Raw genomic sequence first — 18,432 nt, 5'->3', positions numbered from 1 at the left:
TCAATGTAACTTGTTTATTGTGGCTGACCGAACGCTCACCACCGCACAAGGCCAAAGTGGAGGAGATCTAGTGGGCCTTGGGGAAGATGACGCCGTACACGAAGGTCTCGGAGTAGCCCGAGGTGGTGTTGACGCTGGCGGTGGCCGAGATCATGCCGGTGGCGCCGTCGAAGGCACCCGAGCCGCCCTTGACGTTGTAGACATCGTTGACCACGACCATGCCCTCAGCGCCGGGGATTTGGGTAGCCGGGTTGAAGGCCTCGAACTCGACGGTGTGGGTGCGGGCGAGGTGGGTACCGAATGACATGTCGCCCTTGCTGAAACCAGTGCTGGGGTCGCTGATGTTGAAGGTGGCGTAGGTACCGATCACAGAGGCGACGGAGAACTTCACGGCATCGTCCGAGGAGGAGATCGTGGTGGTCACAGTCTGCGAGCCGCCCTTCAGCTGGCATCCCTGAGTGCAGTAGCCCTTCATCTGGAGGGCGAACTGGAAGCTCGAGACCTGAGCGATGAGGAGGAGAGCGAACAGAGCGATGATACCAGCGAACTTCATCTTCGTTGAGGGGATTGTTGCAACTTGTTGGGAGCGACAGAGAAAGAAGAGCGCCAACTGACACAGCCCAAGCTCACCCCCACGGGTTGGCCCTCATTGGACACTCTTCGAAAAAAGGTCCACGGTTTCCACAACAGTTTGGTGGGACCTGGGCCTAACCCACTCCTTGCCCAACCGACACAAGACCGAAAATGCAACACAAAATAAGAAAAAGAAAGAATTCGAAATTTCGCTCGGCAATCCAGCAGGGAAAATTGTGGCCCGAAATGTGTTGGGGTCGCATTGAAATCGATCTGATGGTGTTGTGGTAGCGCGCGGCCGCCGATTCGAATTGCAGTATTGCATTGGCCAGAGGGTGCCATTAATTAGAGGAGGACCATGCACAACACCGCGCATGTGCTGACTCTGGTCGCGGCCACATTGTTCCTCTTCTGCCTCCTGTCTTCATCTCCAGCGAATGGCGCTGCCATCCCTCTTCTGGCACGAAACGTTTCCTCCACTGGTGAAGCCAATTTAGCCAAGGGCGCCACGGTCAAATCCTCCATCGTTGACAACGGTACGTGCACACCACAACTCAATGCTACAGGAATCTGCATTCACCCATTCTTCAATTATGGCACAGAATTTTTGGTGATTTTCAAGAAGTACATGCCACACAACCAGCACAAAAGCCTGATCGCCAGGATCTTGGGGCGACTCGTCAATTGGGAGTACATCGAGCGCGCCAATCCCAGTCAATCCCTGCCAAGCGACTTCGCCGTGATCAAGGTTCGCTCTTGTCCGTCTTCCTCTTCGCCCATCCCACCTGTTCAAATCTCACCATTCCCTGTTCAGGTCAAGCCGCTCTCCGGGCAGAGCGTGACGGACGCCTTCATCGTGCCGCTATCGCGCGATGCGGCTGTGAAGCACGTCATCCCCCAGAGGCGGTTTGTCAACATACTCAGCGCCGAAGAGGCCGGGGACGATGCCCACGTGGACATCGCAGATGCCTTCTCCTTCGACCCTTTCTCCATCGAGTTCAAGGGCCGAAAGCACTCGTCGTTCTCGGAGGAGGAGGGTCACTCCACGTCGACCATGCGACGGCTCCATTCCTCGCTCATCCAGGTGCCTCACCTGTTCAAGGCCGACTACCTTTGGGATCGAGGCTACACCGGTACGCCAGACATCGCCGACGTCAACTGCGAGCCCTGTTGCTTACGCGCTTGTTGCGTGTTGCGTGTTGCGTGTTGCGTGCACAGGGCGAGGAGTCAAGATCGCCATTTTTGACACGGGCCTGCGCAAGGACCATCCCCATTTCCGCCACATCCGGGAGCGTACGAACTGGACGGACGAGAACACGCTCGACGACGGGCTCGGCCATGGCACCTTTGTCGCTGGCGTCATCGCCAGCCAGAGCGAGTGCCTCGGTTTCGCGCCGGACGTCGACATCCACGTGTTCCGTGTCTTTACCAACGACCGCGGTACGTGACGTCACCTCATTGCCCCATCCTCCATGAACCGGTTGTGACACACGCAGGTGACTGACCCTCTCGTCCCCGTTCATCTATGTCTGTGCTTGCAGTATCGTACACGTCGTGGTTCCTGGACGCGTTCAACTACGCCATCCACACCAAGATGAACATTCTCAACCTCAGCATCGGCGGTCCGGATTTCATGGACCTGCCCTTCATTGAGAAGGTTTGGGAAATGAGCGCCAACAACGTCATCATCGTGTCGGCCATCGGCAACGACGGTCCACTCTACGGGTACGACCCAACCTCTTCTCTTCTTATCAATTCAGCTCAAGTCTCCCGTATAAACCGCGTTCTCATTCATTCATTCACGCACCGCGCCTTGTTTATGGTGTGCAGTACGCTCAACAACCCGGCCGACCAAAACGACGTGATCGGCGTCGGCGGCATCACCTACCGAGATAAGATCGCATCGTTCTCCTCCCGCGGCATGACCACCTGGGAACTCCCCAACGGCTACGGGCGGGTCAAACCCGACATCGTCGCTTACGGTGCGTCTTCACTTATCATCTCGTTCCCTGGGCAACACCGTCGTTGGCCCGCGTGCTTCAGATTACTCACACACCCCAACCCGGATTTGCTTCGCAGGCAAGGGGGTGTCAGGCTCGCGTGTCTATGGCGGCTGTCGCTCACTCTCCGGTACCAGCGTCGCTTCGCCCGTGGTACGCTACTCTTAACACCTTTCTGCAACCCCCCCCCTGCGGAGACAACCGCCGGCTCACCTCAGTCGTATCACCTTAAGGTGGCTGGAGCGGTGGCGCTGTTGGCCTCGACGGTGGCCGAGAACGTCCGGTGGGACGTCATCAATCCGGCGTCCATGAAGCAGGCCCTCGTCGAATCGGCCGAGCGCCTCGATGAGGCCAACATATTTGAGCAGGTGCCATTGCCTACTTCTTCTTGCCCAATCAGACGTGCGCACTCTTAATATTGTGGTTGTGCTAACACACAACACACACACACACACTACAGGGCTTTGGCAAACTCAACATCATGGGCGCCTATCGGATACTGCAGGAATACAAGCCCCGCGCGTCGATCATCCCAAAGATGTTGGATCTGACCAACTGCCCGTACATGTGGCCCTACTGCACCCAGCCTCTCTACTACACCGCCATGCCGGTCATGGTCAACGCCACCATCCTCAACGGCATGGGCGTCGTGGGCAAGGTCGTCGGCACGCCCCAGTGGAAGCAGGGCAAAAATGGACACCTTCTCGAGGTGCGTAGTCACTCCGACACGACACGACACGACACGACACGACACGAACACGTGCACGGCATTCGCTCATCGCAGCCCTTCTTTTGCCATAACCACGCAACTGCAGTTGTCGTTCTCGTACCCGGACCGAATTTGGCCCTGGACCGGCTGGTTGGGGATCTACGTCAAGGCCAGCGAGGAGGCCAAGGACTTTGACGGCGAGGCCGAGGGCGTCATCTCCGTCACCGTCTCCTCGCCCGCCGGCCCTGGTACTACCCCCCCGCCTTTTCTTTTTCTTTTCGTTGTCTCGGCCCTGGTCGCCTAATGTAGAAAGCTGCAGGGGAGAGCAAGGAGCGGGTGAGCGTGATCGACGTTCCCCTGCGGGTGCGCATCATTCCCACACCGCCCAGGGAGAAGCGCATCCTCTTCGACCAGTTCCACAACCTGCGCTACCCCGCGGGCTATTTCCCCCGCGACGCCCTCTGGGTGAAGGTGCGATACCTTCTCCTCGTTTCACTCGTACGGTCGGTGGGCTCACGCCAATAACACACACGACACACACCACACACCACACACCACACACACAGAACGAGCCGTTCGATTGGAATGGAGACCATATTCACACCAACCTGCGGGACATGTATACCTACCTCCGATCACAAGGTAAAGACGCACACACACACGCACACACGAGGTGATGCTGATGCTTGTCCAGTTTCAGCACACACACACACACACCACACGATACGACACACGACACGCAGTGCGTTGGCTGATTTATGAGGTGGGGGGTGGGGCTCGCAGGATACTTCGTGGAGGTGTTGGGCGTGCCGTACACGTGCTTCAATGCATCGAACTACGGCACCCTCCTCATGGTGGACCTCGAAGAGGAGTACTTCCCCGAGGAGGTGCAAAAGCTGCGCCAGGTAACGCACACGGCACACGGCACACGGCACACGGCACACGGCACACGGCACACGGCACACGGCACACGGCACACGGCGCGCGAGCATGACGTCGCATGGTGGTCTCACCTTCGTGTGTGCCTCGTCCGTCCACACGACACGCGCAGGACGTGGAGGAGAAGGGACTCTCGATAGCGCTGTTCGCCGACTGGTATAACGTGGACGTGATGCGAAAGATCAAGTTCTTCGACGAGAACACCAAGCAGTGGTGGACACCCGCCACCGGGTACCGCGTCCTCCCTGCTTGCCGCCACACCCCCACCACACCGCATGGCCACGCGAGCGACAGACGGGCTTACCTTTGGTGTGCGTGCGTGTGTGTGTGTGTGTGTGTGTTGTGGCTTGGGTTTTGCGAAAAACCTCCACCAGGGGCGCGAATGTGCCGGCGCTGAACGATCTGCTGGCATCGTGGCGCATCCAGTTTGGTGACCGCATCTTCGACGGCGAGTTCAGCCTCGGCCAATCCGAAGACCGAGCCACGGTTCGTGCCTATAATCCTCGCCTCTCCGCTGGCGCGGCTAACCACATGGCACGGCACCGCACACACACAGTTTGCATCGGGTACTGCGATCGCGTCTTTCCCGCGCGGAGGCACGATCGTGAGCACCACTCTCGACGACCAAACCGAGGAGATCATCCGCTCCCGCAACGTCAAAGAGAAAGTCCACATCCTCGGCCTGTACGCTCCCCGTCTTTCTTCTTCTTTCTTCTTTCTTCATTCTTCATTCTTCTTACATGTGTGCGGGCCTGCAGACTGTCGATCCGTCGATTCAATGCGACCAACACGCACGGCGGGCGGATCGCGGTGTTCGGTGACTCGTCGTGCCTCGACACGGCGCACCAGCAGACGCCCTGCTTCTGGCTCCTGGGCAAGGTGCTCCAGTACACCAACCGGGGCCTCATCGACGAGAACGCCTTTGGCGGTGAGTCGGCCGTGCACCTCGACCAGGCCGACTACGTGTCGCCGCAGCTGTCGCCGCCCAACCGGCTGCCCTACGCCGAGAACGACCTCAAGAAGTTCTCGCGCGTGCTCGATACGAAGGCCGTCTACCGGCTGCCCCAGTGCGAGGCGCGCGACTACACCAAGTTCAAGCGCGAGGAGAACGCGGTCACGATCGTCTGGGACGAGCCCAACACGTCGAGCACGGACCTGGACGACGATGGCTTCAGCTTGAGCGAAACTATCGGTCCCGACGCCGCCCTCATCCGGGGTACGTCACACACACGCACACACCACAGCACACGCACACCACAGCACACGCACACACACACGACACACACAGCCTGGGTCTTACCCTAACTCCCCTACGCCCTTAGATAATATCGATGGCTACATCGTGCCCTACTTCCTGGTGGTGGGCGTGGTCGTGTTCCTCGTCTACGCCACCGTGCGCGGACGAAAGGACCGAATCACGGCCAAGCGGGACGTCCACAACGTCTAACCGCGCACACCTTCTCTCTCTCCCTACTTCATTCTCTCACACTCTACACCATCTCGAGAGCGTGCCAAGGCCACACTTCTGACGAACGTACCGACACACATGGTGGATCGCGCGCTGTCTCCTCTCTTCCATCTTCATCATCTCATCGATCCCCGGTCCGACTCCAGGAGCTCCTTCCCGCCAGCCTTCTCGCGGTCACCGCCCTCCCTCGCTCTCTTTCTCTCTTCTCCCAAGGCATGTATTTATTTTTGTGCACCATCGTGCTTAGCCTGTACCATACACAACAACAACAACAACGGTCTCTTCTTCTCGACCTCTTCGTTCCGTGCACCCCAACTTGGTGGCGATTTGGGGGGGCGGGCGGGGAAGAGCCAAAAGAAGAAAGCCAAGTTGAAGATGATGTGAGCCGGTGCTCGTTGTATTGAAAGATGTACAGTAGAGAGGAGGGAAACAATAAATAGATTTACAAAAGGCGAAGTCGGGAGCCACTGTGGCTCTTCCTTGCGTCTTCGTTTTCGTCGAAAAGAATGCTCGTGCCGTTGGTGGCCGAGAACTGCTCAGTAGTACCTGAGCATCGGCCTCTCGTCGCCCTTCTTGTGGTGCTTGTTGCTGCTCTTGTGCTTGATGGGCTTGGCGATGTACTTGCTGTTGGTGTCGTACTTGTTGCCCGTGCTGAGGGACCGCGAGCGCGTCTCGCCCCGGCGCTGCTCGTATCGCACCCACTCGAGGCACTGCTCGTTCTCGTCGCCGATGGCCTCGGCATCTCCGTTGGCCGCCGTTCGGATGACCTTGGGTCCCGCCATGCGGGCCAGCTCCTCGGGGGTCTCGACCTCGCCTCCGATCTGCTGGCCGTTCTTCATGTAGTAGTCGATGGCGGCGGCCTGCTGGTACTTGCGCCGTTCGACGTAGGCCTCCGAGGGGGCGGTCTGCTCTTCGAATCCAAGCCAGACCTGGTCGAGCGTTGTCGCGTCGTTGGGATGAACCGGCGCTACGCGAGCCCGGCTGTGGAAATCCTCGTCATCTTGGTCCCATCGCGTGCCCGAGGCGGCGACCCTCTGGCGCCGTTCTCGCTCCTCTTCCTCCTTCTGGAACTTGGAGTAGGAGCGAGGCGAGATGAGATGGCACATCAGATTCTTCGATTTCATCTTGATGTTGCCATAGCTCTGGACCGTCGACTGCGGCGGGAGGTGGTCGTTGTTGCTGCTCCTCGGGCTCAGGTGGTGCTGGCCGTTGCCCTCCAGGCTCGGGTGCTGGTGGTGGTGAGGCTGCTCGATCTCATCCTCGCTTCCCCACGAGTCCGTGTAGCTTTCGCCCTTCGACAGCTTCAATCCTGGGATCTTCATCTTTTTATGTGTTGTGGTGTGTTGGGCCTCGAGGCGGGTTGTGCAGGAGAGAGAGATAGGGAGGAAGTTGACGTAGAAGAAGACGAAGTTGAAAGCTTGACAAGAGCAAAGACGGAGGGGATGTGGTGTGTGGTGTGCTGTACGACGCGTCGTGTCGTACAGGGAGAAGGTTGAAGTGCTAAAGAAGACGGGAACCGGCGTTTCTGCGTTTTGTGTTTGAAGCACCAAGCGGCGTGCACCGGGACGCCAGCAAAGAACGAAGACGCCAGCTGGCGAATTGGAGCGAAATTTAGCGGAGGGCGCCTCGACGACCATTGCCTGAATCCCGCCACTGGCGCCTCGCGTGCCAAGGAAGAGGGCACTTTCGCGTGCTCTTCTCCTCTTTCATTTCATTATGTGCGAGGTGCAGACGAGGGCAGGTGGCGTTGTGTGTGTGACAAAAATGATTCTTGTGAATCGAGATAACAACAACAAGACCTCTCCTCTTCGTTCTTTTCGTTTTCGTTTTTCGTTTTCGCTCTTTTTGGCCACTCACGGTTAGCTGGAGCGAGACAGGACCTTTTCCGTGAGCCTGGCCAAGGCGTCCCGGTATGGCGAGGGCGCCAACTGGCCGATCGTCTCCACCGCCTTGGCACAGTGCTCCCTGTGTTGTGGTTGTTGTGTGTCGACGCCCGCGCTACGTCAGACCAAACAACAACATTGCGCGGACAAGAGGGAGGCCGGGGCGCGTACTGGGCGAGAGCGTGTGTGCGGGCGATGCCCTGCGAGCGCTGGACGAGAGAGAAGGCCTTCTCCACGTCGCCCTCCTCCTTGAACCCACGCTCCACCAGCGCGCGCAGCTCGCCGAACTCCTCCATGGCGAACAGCACTACACACGCACGGCCACGCGTGAGCGGGAGGTGCAAGAGAGAGAGAGAGAGAGACCACGAGGCAGGGGGTACCAGGAGCGGTGGCCAGGCCGAGCGAGAGATCGACTGCTGCGGGCTTGCCCAGATCCGAAGACGTTCCGGTGAAGTCCAGCATGTCGTCCACCAGCTACAATACGCAGCCACCATATGAAAATCGGCGTCGCAAAGTCGTACGAACACGAACACGCCTCGCCTCACCGCACACGCACACATCACCGCACACGTGAACCCGCGGGGGAAGAAGAGAGAAAAAGGATAATTACCTGGAAGGCGTAGCCGAGGTGGGCGCCGTAGGCCTTGGCGATGTTGATAGTGGCCCTGTCGGCCTCGCCCAATATGGCGGCGCAGCTGCAGCACTTTTCGAGCAGCGAGGCGGTCTTGAGGTACGTTTTCCGCATGTAGTAGTCGAACTGTGTCATCTCCTTGCCCTCCTTTTCCACATTGGCTGCACACACACACACACACAACACACGCGCGCGCGCGCACACACACAAACACACACGCCACGCGTTACGGTCCACACCCGCGACCACATATGGACCCTCGTCAGTCAGTCCGTCATTCGCTCCGCTCTCCATCGCGCGTAGTCAATTGAGCAAAGGAGGAAGCCACGTACTGCGCATCTGGAAGAACTCGCCCTCCACCAGATCAGCGATCATGGTTGACAAAAGCTCTGTCACCTCATGTTCCCTGTGCGAGCGTCGAGTGATAGAACGTGAGCCCACCACGGCAACAAAGAACACAGACGTGTGCGGTGTGGGCGGTGTGTGTGTGGTGCGCTGTGGGCGGTGGTGCGAGACAGACCTGAGGCGTGCGATCTTGACGGAGGCTCGGGCGAGGAGGAAATCACCGGCGAGTACGGCCTTTTTGCTGTCCCACACCTTGTGCGCCGCCGGCATGCCCCTGCGCGTCTCTGCCTGGTCGATGATGTCGTCGTGCATCAGCGACGCCGTGTGAATCATCTCCATGATCTCCGCCAAGCTGAACTGCCGGTCAGACACTGCACACACCGCCCACGACACCACACACAACACATACAACACAACACACACAACACAACACAGCACACAACACAACACACACCGCACACGAGTCAGCGCACACAGCCGAGCCGCGGCTCGTGTGTAGAAAAAGAGAAGAAGGTACCGGGCACGTCGGCGTTCTCGGGGGTGAGGCCCGCGCCGAGGGCCGGGTTGAGGTGGACGGCGATGGCCTTGGCGGTGAGGAGCACGAGCACGGGTCGGATGCGCTTGCCCTGCAGCTTGAAGAAGTAGCTGGCCACCTTGGCCAGCAGCGGCCGCTCCGTGACGGCCTCGATCTGCTGCTGGATGCTGCCGTTGAGGCTCTTGACCTCCTTCTCCACCAGCCGCAGCGCGACCTTCATCGGGTCCTCCCGGGCCTCGGCGCCGCCGGCGAGGGCGGTGGGCAGCGCGCGACGCAGGAGGCCCTCGACCACCGATGAAGCGCTTCCGTCGTGGTGGGGCGCGTCGAGATCGAACGTCTGCCGTTGGTACTTGGACACGAACTTCTCGAGGCCCTCGACCGGGGTCTGTGCCGGTGTCGCGGTCGCCAGGTCCCGCCTTGCCATCGACTGCAGTCGCCATCACCACATAATCCATCCATGGATGAGATGGAGAGAGATTCAGGCAGATTTGGGGGGGGGGGAAATGACAAGTTGGGAGGGCGGGCACCGGAAGGGGGGAGGCGTAGAGGAGGCTGCTGGGTCGGGCTGCACCGGAGACGGTACACTGTGTGGCGCAGGTGGCCGTGGCCCGGCCGCCCAGCCGTCGCATCGTTGATCGTGACGCCATCTTCCTCATCTCTCTACTCAGATTCAGAACAAATCTAATCTTCCGGCAATGCGATCGCTGCTGCTCTCTGTTCACCGGCCCTCTTCCTTCTCTTTTATGCCGAGCACCAGCTCTCAGACGTTCCCGGCTGGGTTGATTGAGGTCGGACTCAAGTCTCTACCACGAATTTGGTCGATGAGGAAGGAAAACGAAGACAAAGCGAGAGCCCAACGTCCCACCCGGTAGCACAGTCACAATAATCGAATTTTCATAGACTCCGTCGGGAATATTTTAAAATGCTGTTCTACAAAATATATTCCTATTTTAATACTGTCAAATTTGTTGTGCGACTGCTAAAAAGTCAGTGAGTCATCAGGCCTTGGCCTTCTTGCCCTTCTTGGTCTCCTCCTTGCCGGGCTTCTTCTCGTCGTCGGCCTTGCCCTTCTTGGTCTTCTCCTCGGCCTTGTTGGCCTTGGCCTTCTCCTTCTCGGGCTTGCTCTCGGCCGCGGCGACCGGCTTCTGCTCCTTGCCGTTGGGCTTCTTCTTTTCTCCTCGGGCTTGGCCTCCTTCTTTCCCTTGGCCTTCTCCTCCGTCTTCTTCTTCTCCTCGGGCTTGGCCTCCTCAGTCGCCTTCTTCGCCTTCTTCTGCTCCTTGCCGTTGGGCTTCTCCTCCGCCTTCTTCTTTTCCTCCTCGGGCTTGGCCTCCTTCTTTCCCTTGGCCTTCTCCTCCGTCTTCTTGGCCTCCTCGGGCTTGGCCTCCTCGGTCGCCTTCTTCGCCTTCTTGCTCTCCTGCTTGGGTTCCTCGGCGACAGCCTTCTTCTCCTCCTTCTTCGGCTTCTCCTCGGGCGCAGCTTCGTCCTTCTTCTCCTTCTCCTTCTCCTTGCCCTTGCCCTCCGCCTCCTTCTTCTCGGCGGCGGGAGCGGTGAGGTCGGCGTAGATGGCCTTCAGCGCGTCGTTGATCCTCTCGAACGGAGGACGCACCTTCGGATTGGCGTCAATGCACTTGGCCGCCTGCGCACCACAACATCGCCATTAGAGGGCCTGTAGTGTGTGCGTGTGCGGTGGTGTGCGTGTGTGCGTGTGCGTGCGTGTGTATGCGTGTGTGTGTGTGTGTGTGCGTGCGTGCGATAGAGTTTGGCTGGCCGTGATGGAGGGGAAGGGTACCAGTTCCCACAGCTCGGCGGGAGCGTCGGCGGGCAGCTTCTTCTTGAGCTCCTCGTGGTCCCTGAACTGGAACTCCTCCTTCTCCGTACGCGCGGGCGGGCTGCCGCGCGTGAGCAGCGAGTAGAGCACGAGGCCGAACGAGTAGACGTCCGCGTCGTCCGTGTAGCTCTTCCTATTCAGCGGCTCCGGTGCGACCCTATAAACAACAAACAAATACAGAAATTAATAAAAGAACGAAAGCGACAAAAAAAAAAATAAAGAGTCAAGAGCGAAGACGGTCAGGGCATGCGTGGTCGTTGGGGGGGGGGAAGGGAACGCACCAGGTGGTGTAGGTGGTGCCGACCTTGAGGTTGGCAGTGGAGAGGGTCCTGGTGAGGGGTCCCTTACCGAAGGTGGCCGACGAGAAGGCCTGCGCCGCCACGGAGCCCCAGAACACCAGATCACCCACCTTGACGCTCGCATAGTCCTTGCCCACCTGTCCTCCGCGCCGCCCACCATCACCATCGCGCACACCATCACCACCACCATCATTTCTGCGTGAGCTGCAGCATTCATCCACGCCTGGTGCACGACAGCGCAACGAGTTTGTGTGCGTGTGCGTGCGGTGGTGTGCGTGCGATGGTGCGTGTGCGTCAGTGTGTGTCAGTGTGCTTTTTTTACCAGGAGAATGTTGGAGGGCTTGAGGTTCTGGTGGTGGACGCCCCGCTTGTGGAGGTAGGCCACGGCCTCGCTCACCTGCTGCGCGATCTTCACCCTGCAGCCCACCACGGGTGTGACGAGCGAGGCTCTTGTGTGTGAGCCCAGCCTCTCTCGTGCACCGCGGCTTGCGGCGAGGGAGAGAAGAAACGAACCGGAGGGGCCAGGGGAAGGCGGCCTCTTCGTCGCGAAGGAGGGCGTGGAGCGGGGTGGCGTCCTTGACGTACTCGCAGATGAGGAAGGCCTCGTCGCCGTTCCGCACCATGTCCAGCACGTGCACCAGGTTCGGGTGCGACAGCGACCTTTTTTGTTTTTGTTTTTGTTTTTGTTGCCAACCAACGGCGTAAGCATGAAAATAAAATTGAGGTAAAACATAAAACGAATGATAATACAAACATAGTAATAAAATAGAAATGAAATGGTTGGGGGGGGGGCGAGTAGTACTTGACTTCGTAGAGCTTCTTCTGGAGGAATCGTTGGACGATGGGGGTGTCGGCGGCGACGAGTGTGGAGTCGAGCTTCTTGATGGCCACGGCGAGTTGGCCGCCAAACCAGCTGGTGCCCTCCTTGATACCCTCCCCCACCGACAAACTACTGAACTGGATCTCCATCTTCTTCTTTTGCTTCTATGGCACTGACCAAGCAAGAACGAAAGCTGGTGGTCAGTGACACGAAAAATAAAATTGGTTATTAATAATGAGGAGCGAATTAACTACTTATTAACTATGTCGACAATTACACGGCGAACTCCGAACCAGGCGTGGAAGGTGCCGCAGGGTCACCAAAGTTGGTGCGTCATCAACCAAAAGTTGGCTGCATCCAACAACAGCGGTACAGACCTTGGCAAAGCAAGAGACACAAACCAGAAAACAGGAAACGACATCGTGTGGCCTGATAAATCCTGACACCATCGACTTTTTTCTTGGCACGGCCAATGGTGCCTCCCCCCTCCCCCCAAGCCAGGAGCCAAAGACTTTGGCAGGCGTCATTCCTCATTCCTTCTTCGTCCCGCCAAGTCGCCTGCATCGAACCAGCCTCAACCCCCTCCATTGTCGCCCGCCACTATCTCTGCCACCACATTGGCCTTGTCCACCCCTCTACCCCAACTCCACACTCACTCCTAGCAGCACCTCTGCACACTCCACACCTGGTGCCAGCGTCATCTCTCCCTCCTCTCTCTCTCTCTAAAGCGTTATCACAACCAGCCCCAACAACACAACAACAGCAGAACGCACAGCACCCCACATTCAAGGAGAGGCAGCCATGGAGAGCAGCAGCGCGCCCTACAACGCGTTGGCCGTGTTTGTCAACAACCAGCAGGTGTTCAAGCTGCCCCCCGAAGACAAGAAGCCCCCACTGCCCGACCTGGCGCTGGCCCCCACGCGCCTCGACGAGGTGGACCTCTACGGCGGCCTGGAGGCCGTCAAGGAGGGCCTCCTGTCGGTCCTCGTCGTGGGCTGCCTGGCCGTCGTCGACGCCGTCGTCAACGGCTTCGCCCCGCCCAGCCAGACCAGCAGGAGCCGCGGCGGCCTGGAGGAGGAGCACGATGATGGGGTGGACACGATGATGACCGAGAGCTGGATGCCCTCGTGGGGCCTGGGCGACCTGTCCTACTACAGCGACGAGACGTCCTACGCGGTTTGCGACCACTTGTAACGATGACTACGACGTGGTGTGGCATGCTCAGAGAGAACATGTAGACCTGTATTTATTTTATATCACCAATAGGCCAGCATTGACCTTAAAAAAAAAAAGGGAAACGCTACCACGCACGTGTGGGTGTGACACGTGACACCCAATTAAAGGGCACTGTCATGTCGTGTCTGTATTTACAGTGCAACAAGCGCCAAGACGCCGCACTGCCTGTTGCTGTGGGTCGGTCAGCGGAGGGGTGTGAGGGTGCGCTGGTTGAGGTTGGGCTGCAGCTTGCCCTCGACTTCGCCCGACCCGCCCATCTCCACCGCCGCCGCAACAGCGCAGCTCCCGGCCGTCATCGCCGGCAATTGCAGAGCCGCAGGCTCCGTTGTTGTCGCGCTCGCCTCCGGATTCACCACCACATCCACCCATCGTCTCGTCTCTTCGTTCTTCTTCTTCTTGTCTGTCTCGTCGCCTTGGCCGGACTCGTCGAACTCGTGGTGGTGGTCGTGGCTCGAGGGTCGGTCATGCCCCTTCATCTTGATGCGCTGCTCGGTCTCCTCGGAGAGGTGGCGCCTGACGGCCATCCGGCTCACGCAGTCCTCGCGGCCCTTCCAGTCGTTCTCGCCGCTGGTGCACGCGTGGTAGGTCGGGTGGTGGCCGCTGGTGGTCGCCGCCAGCAGCAGCGGAGTGGCCTCGCCCTTGGTCCACTCGGTCATGACGGCGCCTCGGTTGTTGAGGTGGGGCTGCTGCTGGCCGTTCTCCTCGTCCTCCTCCTCAACCATCACGCCCTCCTCCTCGGCTGTCTCCAGCTGTCGCGATCGCCTCTTCCGCGTGATTGCCGCCACCCAGCTGAACGACACGAATACCGGCATCGACACCTGCCCCATACACACACATGCGTGTGGCGTGTCGTGTGTCATGTGTTCTGAGTCATGTCGTTGTTCGTGTCGTTGGTCGTGTCGTGTCGTTGGTCGTGTGTCGTGTGCCGTGTTGAGGTACCAAAACCACGGCGGAGAGGTAGCTGGCGGAGAGGGCGAGGAGGAGGGAGAGCGGCTGCCCCAGCCCCGCGCCGAAGAGGATGGCGTAGAGGGTGCCGAAAGCGATGCAGTAGGTGGAGGCGCTCAGCCCGCCCAGCATGACCGGTCCGATCGCCCCTGAACGGTCCCACCCAATCGTGCATCAAACGACGTCAGCAACAACCTTAAGCGGGTGTGGCTGCGGCCTCAGTGCCCAGGGTACCGACCTGCGATGACCCTCTCGCCGCGGCTGACCCACAGGCTGACGAGGCTGGCGAGGGCGATAGCGGGGAAGCCGGCGCCGATGCCGGCAAGGGCAGGGTCCCACCGGGAGACCAGCACCGCTGCGCCGACGACCGAGGCGGCGAGCGACCCGCGCAGCGCGTAGGTCCCGCTCGGGACCGCCTTCTCGCTCTTGGGCACCGGCGCTGCCTTGATGCACGCCATGGGCGCGCTCAGCTGGTGGTGTGTGGCACACGGCGAGATGGATGACGTCAGACTGCATGCTTAAGCCGTAGGGAGTGCGGTGCGGCGGCGTACGGCAAAGTTGCAGAGGAGGGCGCCTCCGCCGACGGCCTGGATCGGTAGGTGGGCCACCCGCTGCAGGGCGCCGATGGCGAAGTAGCACACGACGGCCCCCGACAGCCAACAGAACATGGAAACGGCCACCTGCGCAACATCACGCCGAGTACGGGATGGGAGTCTTGTCGCGTTAAAACGGACAGCTTTACCACACAGGCACACATTCGATACAACCACACACGACACACGGCACGACACACAACACGACACGCGCACAACACGCACACCCCGATCACTGCACGGCGAATTTTGATCAATGAAGCAGTTCTGGAGGCAGAGCATCGTGAGGGTAAAAGGGATAAATGGGGTACAGTGACGGGCAGGCGGTGGGGCCAGGGCTTGGGCAGCGCCAGGGGCAGGACGCGCCACATCACCAGGAACGTCGACGCCAGGAATCTGAGCTCTCAACATTCTCGCGTGAGTGTGGCGTGGCGTGCGGCGTGCGGCGTGTGTTGTCACCACAGAGTGTGGGCAACGAATGGAAAGTTGGGAGGAGCGTACATGCCGACGGGGGAGATCCACATGGCCTGGTTGAGGGCGGCGGCAGAGTCGGTGGAGGCGAGGGCGATGCCGAGGCTGAGCGGAATGACGAGGGTGGGGGTCGAACTGATGAAGCCGCCAACCAGTCCACCCTGCGACCAGTAGAAAAGAAAGAGAGAAATGAAAAGATAAAGGGACGTGCGGGCTTCAGAACGCGCTGAGAGGGTCGAGAACGAAACCCGAGAATGGAAATGAAGTGCGATGTAGCGCCACATAAAGAACGAAAGCGACATAAAGAACGGAGGGGGGAGGGGGAGATGTACCCATGTGGCGACGGTCTTGGTGAGGGCGATGGCGATGAGGCCAGCCAGGAGGCCAGAGCCCACCACGTTGAGAGCGAGCAGGACCGTGGCCGCCATAGCGACCATCATTTCCTCCATTCTCTTCTCTCTGGGTGTGTGACCGATCGGTCTGAGCCTGCGGCTCGGGGCTGGCTCGATGCTTTTCCCTAGCTCCTACGTGCGACTCCACGACGTGCTTCGTCCTTCGCTTTCGCTCTTTTAGGTCCGAACAAGTCCCTACTGATGGGCGATGGGCGATGGGCGATGGGCGATGGTGTGGCCTGATCAGGGCGTAGCGTGGAAGAAAGAATGGCCAAACCACCTGTTCTCTGGGCGCACACCACCTCCCCCTTTCTTTCCTTCTGCTCCACACACCCTCCCCAAAGTTTTCCACTTCTGGCCCCTTGCCTACTCTTGTCAACGCCTGATTGGTCCGGTGGTTAAAGCCCGGCGAATCATGACTGGCCTGGTTCTATAGAACGGATCCCCGTAACCCCTCGCTTTTCCTCGCCTTTTTGCCACCTTCCCGCCTGACGTGCCATCCTGAAGTTCTTCTTCATCGAGCTTGCGGAACGAAGAACGAAGAAGAATTGAGTAGATACCCTGATCAATCAGAGGGCGAGGGGGAATGTGCGGAGGAGTCCGCTCTTGAGCCCGACGAGCAGGAGGCGGTCGTCGTGCAGGCCCAGGGCGGTGACCTCCTCCGACGTGATGGCACCCGCTTCGCCCGCGCCGCCGCGCTGCGCGCCCATGTCCATCGAGTCGCGCACGGATAGGTCATCGAGGTTCCACAACACCACCAGCCCGTCGCTCCGGCCGCTCACCGCATATCGTCCATTGCGCGTGAAGACCATCGACTTGACGTACGCGTCGCCGCCATCGCTTGACGACGACGACGATGATGAAGATGATGAAGGCGAGGGCAGGTCGTGCTTCATGGCGAGCAGGCGGCCGTCGAGGGCGTGGAGATAGAAGATGCCCTGTTCGCCGCAGTAGGAGACCACCTTGCCCACGCGCTCGCCCGTGGCGGTGCGGTGGCCGATCACCTTGATGTGGGTGATGGCGCGCAGCGGCCGCGACGACGCCTGCGAACCGCTAGCCGCCGCCTCGGTGGCATCGCCGTAGTAGAGTGACGCCATGATGACACCCGTGTCGACGTCAAACACCAGCGCCGTGCCGTCGTTCGATCCCGAAGCGCACACGTTGAGCTGTGCGTAGTGCGTGTCGTGCGGTGAGACAAACTTGATGCAACAAGTTGATGTGGAAAGTGGGTGAGGCTGGCGTGCGTACCTCGGCGGAAAAGTCGCAGCAGGTGATGGCGTCGTCGTGGCCCACGAGCGTGAACTTGTAGACGAGGCGAGGCAGCGGCAGTTCCTTGCCCGCAAAAATGCTCGAGAAGAGGCCCTGTACTCGCGGAGAGGCCGCACGGTCGTCAGTTCAGGCCACGCACCAAAAACGAGAAAAGAAGCCTCTCAGCCACTCTTGGCAAAATGGCGTTGTGTTCAAAACCTGTTGCTTCGTTTCGGGCGGCTGTATGTTCCACAAGATGAGCGTCGCGTCCTTGGCGCCCGTCAACAGCGTGTGGCCGTCCGCAGAGAGCGACAGGCAGGTCACCACATCTCTGTTTGACCAGTAGGTGAGGCCCCGAACACACACACACACACACACGCACGCACGCACTCACAGCACGCGCGAAGTACCGGTGTCGGATGAAGCGAAGGGCGGCCGAGCCATCTTCCATGTTGCCTACCACCACGCTGTTGTCCCAGTTGGCACCTGGAGGCAGATGCTATCGGTTAGCGCCTCCGTTGTTCTCACACACTGACAGCAAAAGGCGCGAGTGCAAGAGCGTACCGTGGATGATAGCCAAGCCGCGCTCGCCGATGGGGAGGAAGGCGATGGGCGGCGTCGCGAAGGCGGTGGTGGAGAGCGCCGGCGCGCCGAGCTGAGGCATCATCATGAGGTGCGAGTAGTAGTGGTGGCCCCGCGACGCGTTGCGGTCCGGCAGCAGCGTGTAGTCCGTCCGGCCCGCCGGCTGGGGCGCGTTGGGCTTGCGCCTTTGGCCGTCGCCCTCCTGAATCGGGTGGAGCGACGCCGCGAAGTCGTCGTAGAGCAGGTTGACGTGGCCCGCCCGCTCCCACACGAAGATATGGGCGATCTCCGGTCCGCGCTTGCGCAGGCCGCCCTGCTGGGCTGCCTTGGCCGACGGCTGGGCAGCGACGATAGACTGCCCCTCCTGCCGCGGGAGATAGGCCGAGTTGCGGGCGGTGAGGAGGATGGCCGGCGGGAGGTCGAGCGTAGTGCCGGCCGCGGTCGGGTTGACGGCCGGCGGGACGGGGATCTCGTAGGGCACGTAGGGCCGCCACTCGTCGGAGGTCTCGAGGGCGCGCTCGCCCTGGAAGAGCGAGGTGAGCTCGGCCCAGCGGGCCTCCATGCCCTCCCAGGCGCGGCGCAGCTCGGTCTCGTAGTCGTCGCGGTGCTTGTGCTCCTCGTCCCGCCACCGGCCGATGTTCTCGTCCAGCAGCTGGCCGAACTCGAGCCGGAGCTGCGCTTCGAGGCTCGTCTTGGCCTGCATCTCCGCCAGCACCTTGCCCTCGATGTCCCTGGATGCCGCCATGGATGGTGTATCGTGTGTGTCGTGTGTCGTGTGAGATGAGGTCGACCGACCACGACCAGCGGGCCGCTGAGACGTACTGAAGCATCTTGCGGAGGTTTTCAGCGAGCTTGGTGATGCCGGCGTGCTCGTGAGCGATGGCCGCGCCCATTGGACCGATCAACAAGAACTCTGCGTGGTGTTGTGTGGTGTG

The 18,432-nt window shown here is 60.0% G+C and overlaps 8 protein-coding genes across 8 annotated transcripts; 2 read left to right on the top strand and 6 right to left on the bottom strand.

Moving 5' to 3' along the window:
• Nucleotides 1–67: 67 nt before the first annotated feature.
• Nucleotides 68–553, bottom strand: ACA1_264720 (uncharacterized protein; the record flags this gene model as incomplete). Its single annotated transcript, XM_004341335.1, has 1 exon — nt 68–553. One exon carries the CDS (start codon nt 551–553, stop codon nt 68–70), a length of 486 nt encoding a protein of 161 aa, XP_004341383.1.
• Nucleotides 554–931: 378 nt separating this feature from the next.
• ACA1_264710 lies at nt 932–5,668 on the top strand (the record flags this gene model as incomplete). Its single annotated transcript, XM_004341334.1, has 18 exons — nt 932–1,109; nt 1,176–1,321; nt 1,388–1,706; nt 1,792–2,013; nt 2,115–2,298; nt 2,404–2,555; nt 2,653–2,726; nt 2,771–2,941; nt 3,034–3,282; nt 3,389–3,530; nt 3,602–3,753; nt 3,849–3,924; nt 4,066–4,187; nt 4,334–4,452; nt 4,596–4,707; nt 4,778–4,905; nt 4,980–5,437; nt 5,544–5,668. The coding sequence occupies 18 exons, from the start codon at nt 932–934 to the stop codon at nt 5,666–5,668; spliced, it is 3,129 nt and encodes a 1,042-aa protein (XP_004341382.1).
• Nucleotides 5,669–6,225: 557 nt separating this feature from the next.
• ACA1_264700 (uncharacterized protein) lies at nt 6,226–7,011 on the bottom strand (the record flags this gene model as incomplete). Its single annotated transcript, XM_004341333.1, has 1 exon — nt 6,226–7,011. The coding sequence occupies one exon, from the start codon at nt 7,009–7,011 to the stop codon at nt 6,226–6,228; it is 786 nt and encodes a 261-aa protein (XP_004341381.1).
• Nucleotides 7,012–7,548: 537 nt separating this feature from the next.
• On the bottom strand, nt 7,549–9,730 carry ACA1_264690 (polyprenyl synthetase superfamily protein; the record flags this gene model as incomplete). The annotated part of the gene is made up of 8 exons (XM_004341332.1): nt 7,549–7,687; nt 7,744–7,879; nt 7,953–8,046; nt 8,183–8,364; nt 8,536–8,609; nt 8,724–8,919; nt 9,066–9,510; nt 9,611–9,730. 8 exons carry the CDS (start codon nt 9,728–9,730, stop codon nt 7,549–7,551), a joined length of 1,386 nt encoding a protein of 461 aa, XP_004341380.1.
• Nucleotides 9,731–10,081: 351 nt separating this feature from the next.
• On the bottom strand, nt 10,082–12,179 carry ACA1_264680 (non-specific protein-tyrosine kinase; the record flags this gene model as incomplete). Its single annotated transcript, XM_004341331.1, is given in 7 exon segments — nt 10,082–10,205; nt 10,223–10,719; nt 10,873–11,068; nt 11,193–11,347; nt 11,533–11,626; nt 11,724–11,870; nt 12,013–12,179. The coding sequence occupies 7 exon segments, from the start codon at nt 12,177–12,179 to the stop codon at nt 10,082–10,084; spliced, it is 1,380 nt and encodes a 459-aa protein (XP_004341379.1).
• Nucleotides 12,180–12,831: 652 nt separating this feature from the next.
• Nucleotides 12,832–13,224, top strand: ACA1_264670 (uncharacterized protein; the record flags this gene model as incomplete). The annotated part of the gene is made up of 1 exon (XM_004341330.1): nt 12,832–13,224. The coding sequence occupies one exon, from the start codon at nt 12,832–12,834 to the stop codon at nt 13,222–13,224; it is 393 nt and encodes a 130-aa protein (XP_004341378.1).
• Nucleotides 13,225–13,448: 224 nt separating this feature from the next.
• On the bottom strand, nt 13,449–15,724 carry ACA1_264660 (uncharacterized protein; the record flags this gene model as incomplete). Its single annotated transcript, XM_004341329.1, has 7 exons — nt 13,449–14,084; nt 14,206–14,360; nt 14,450–14,681; nt 14,763–14,891; nt 15,116–15,200; nt 15,306–15,436; nt 15,608–15,724. The coding sequence occupies 7 exons, from the start codon at nt 15,722–15,724 to the stop codon at nt 13,449–13,451; spliced, it is 1,485 nt and encodes a 494-aa protein (XP_004341377.1).
• A 512-nt stretch (nt 15,725–16,236) lies between these two features.
• ACA1_264650 (WD domain, G-beta repeat-containing protein) lies at nt 16,237–18,390 on the bottom strand (the record flags this gene model as incomplete). The annotated part of the gene is made up of 6 exons (XM_004341328.1): nt 16,237–16,833; nt 16,916–17,029; nt 17,135–17,246; nt 17,326–17,401; nt 17,480–18,228; nt 18,320–18,390. 6 exons carry the CDS (start codon nt 18,388–18,390, stop codon nt 16,237–16,239), a joined length of 1,719 nt encoding a protein of 572 aa, XP_004341376.1.
• Between the last annotated feature and the right edge of the window lie 42 nt (nt 18,391–18,432).

The sequence above is a fragment of the Acanthamoeba castellanii genome (assembly GCF_000313135.1).
Source record: "Acanthamoeba castellanii str. Neff unplaced genomic scaffold scf7180000084770, whole genome shotgun sequence".
Classification (NCBI taxonomy): domain Eukaryota; phylum Discosea; order Longamoebia; family Acanthamoebidae; genus Acanthamoeba; species Acanthamoeba castellanii.
This window is presented reverse-complemented; position numbering and strand designations above follow the sequence as displayed.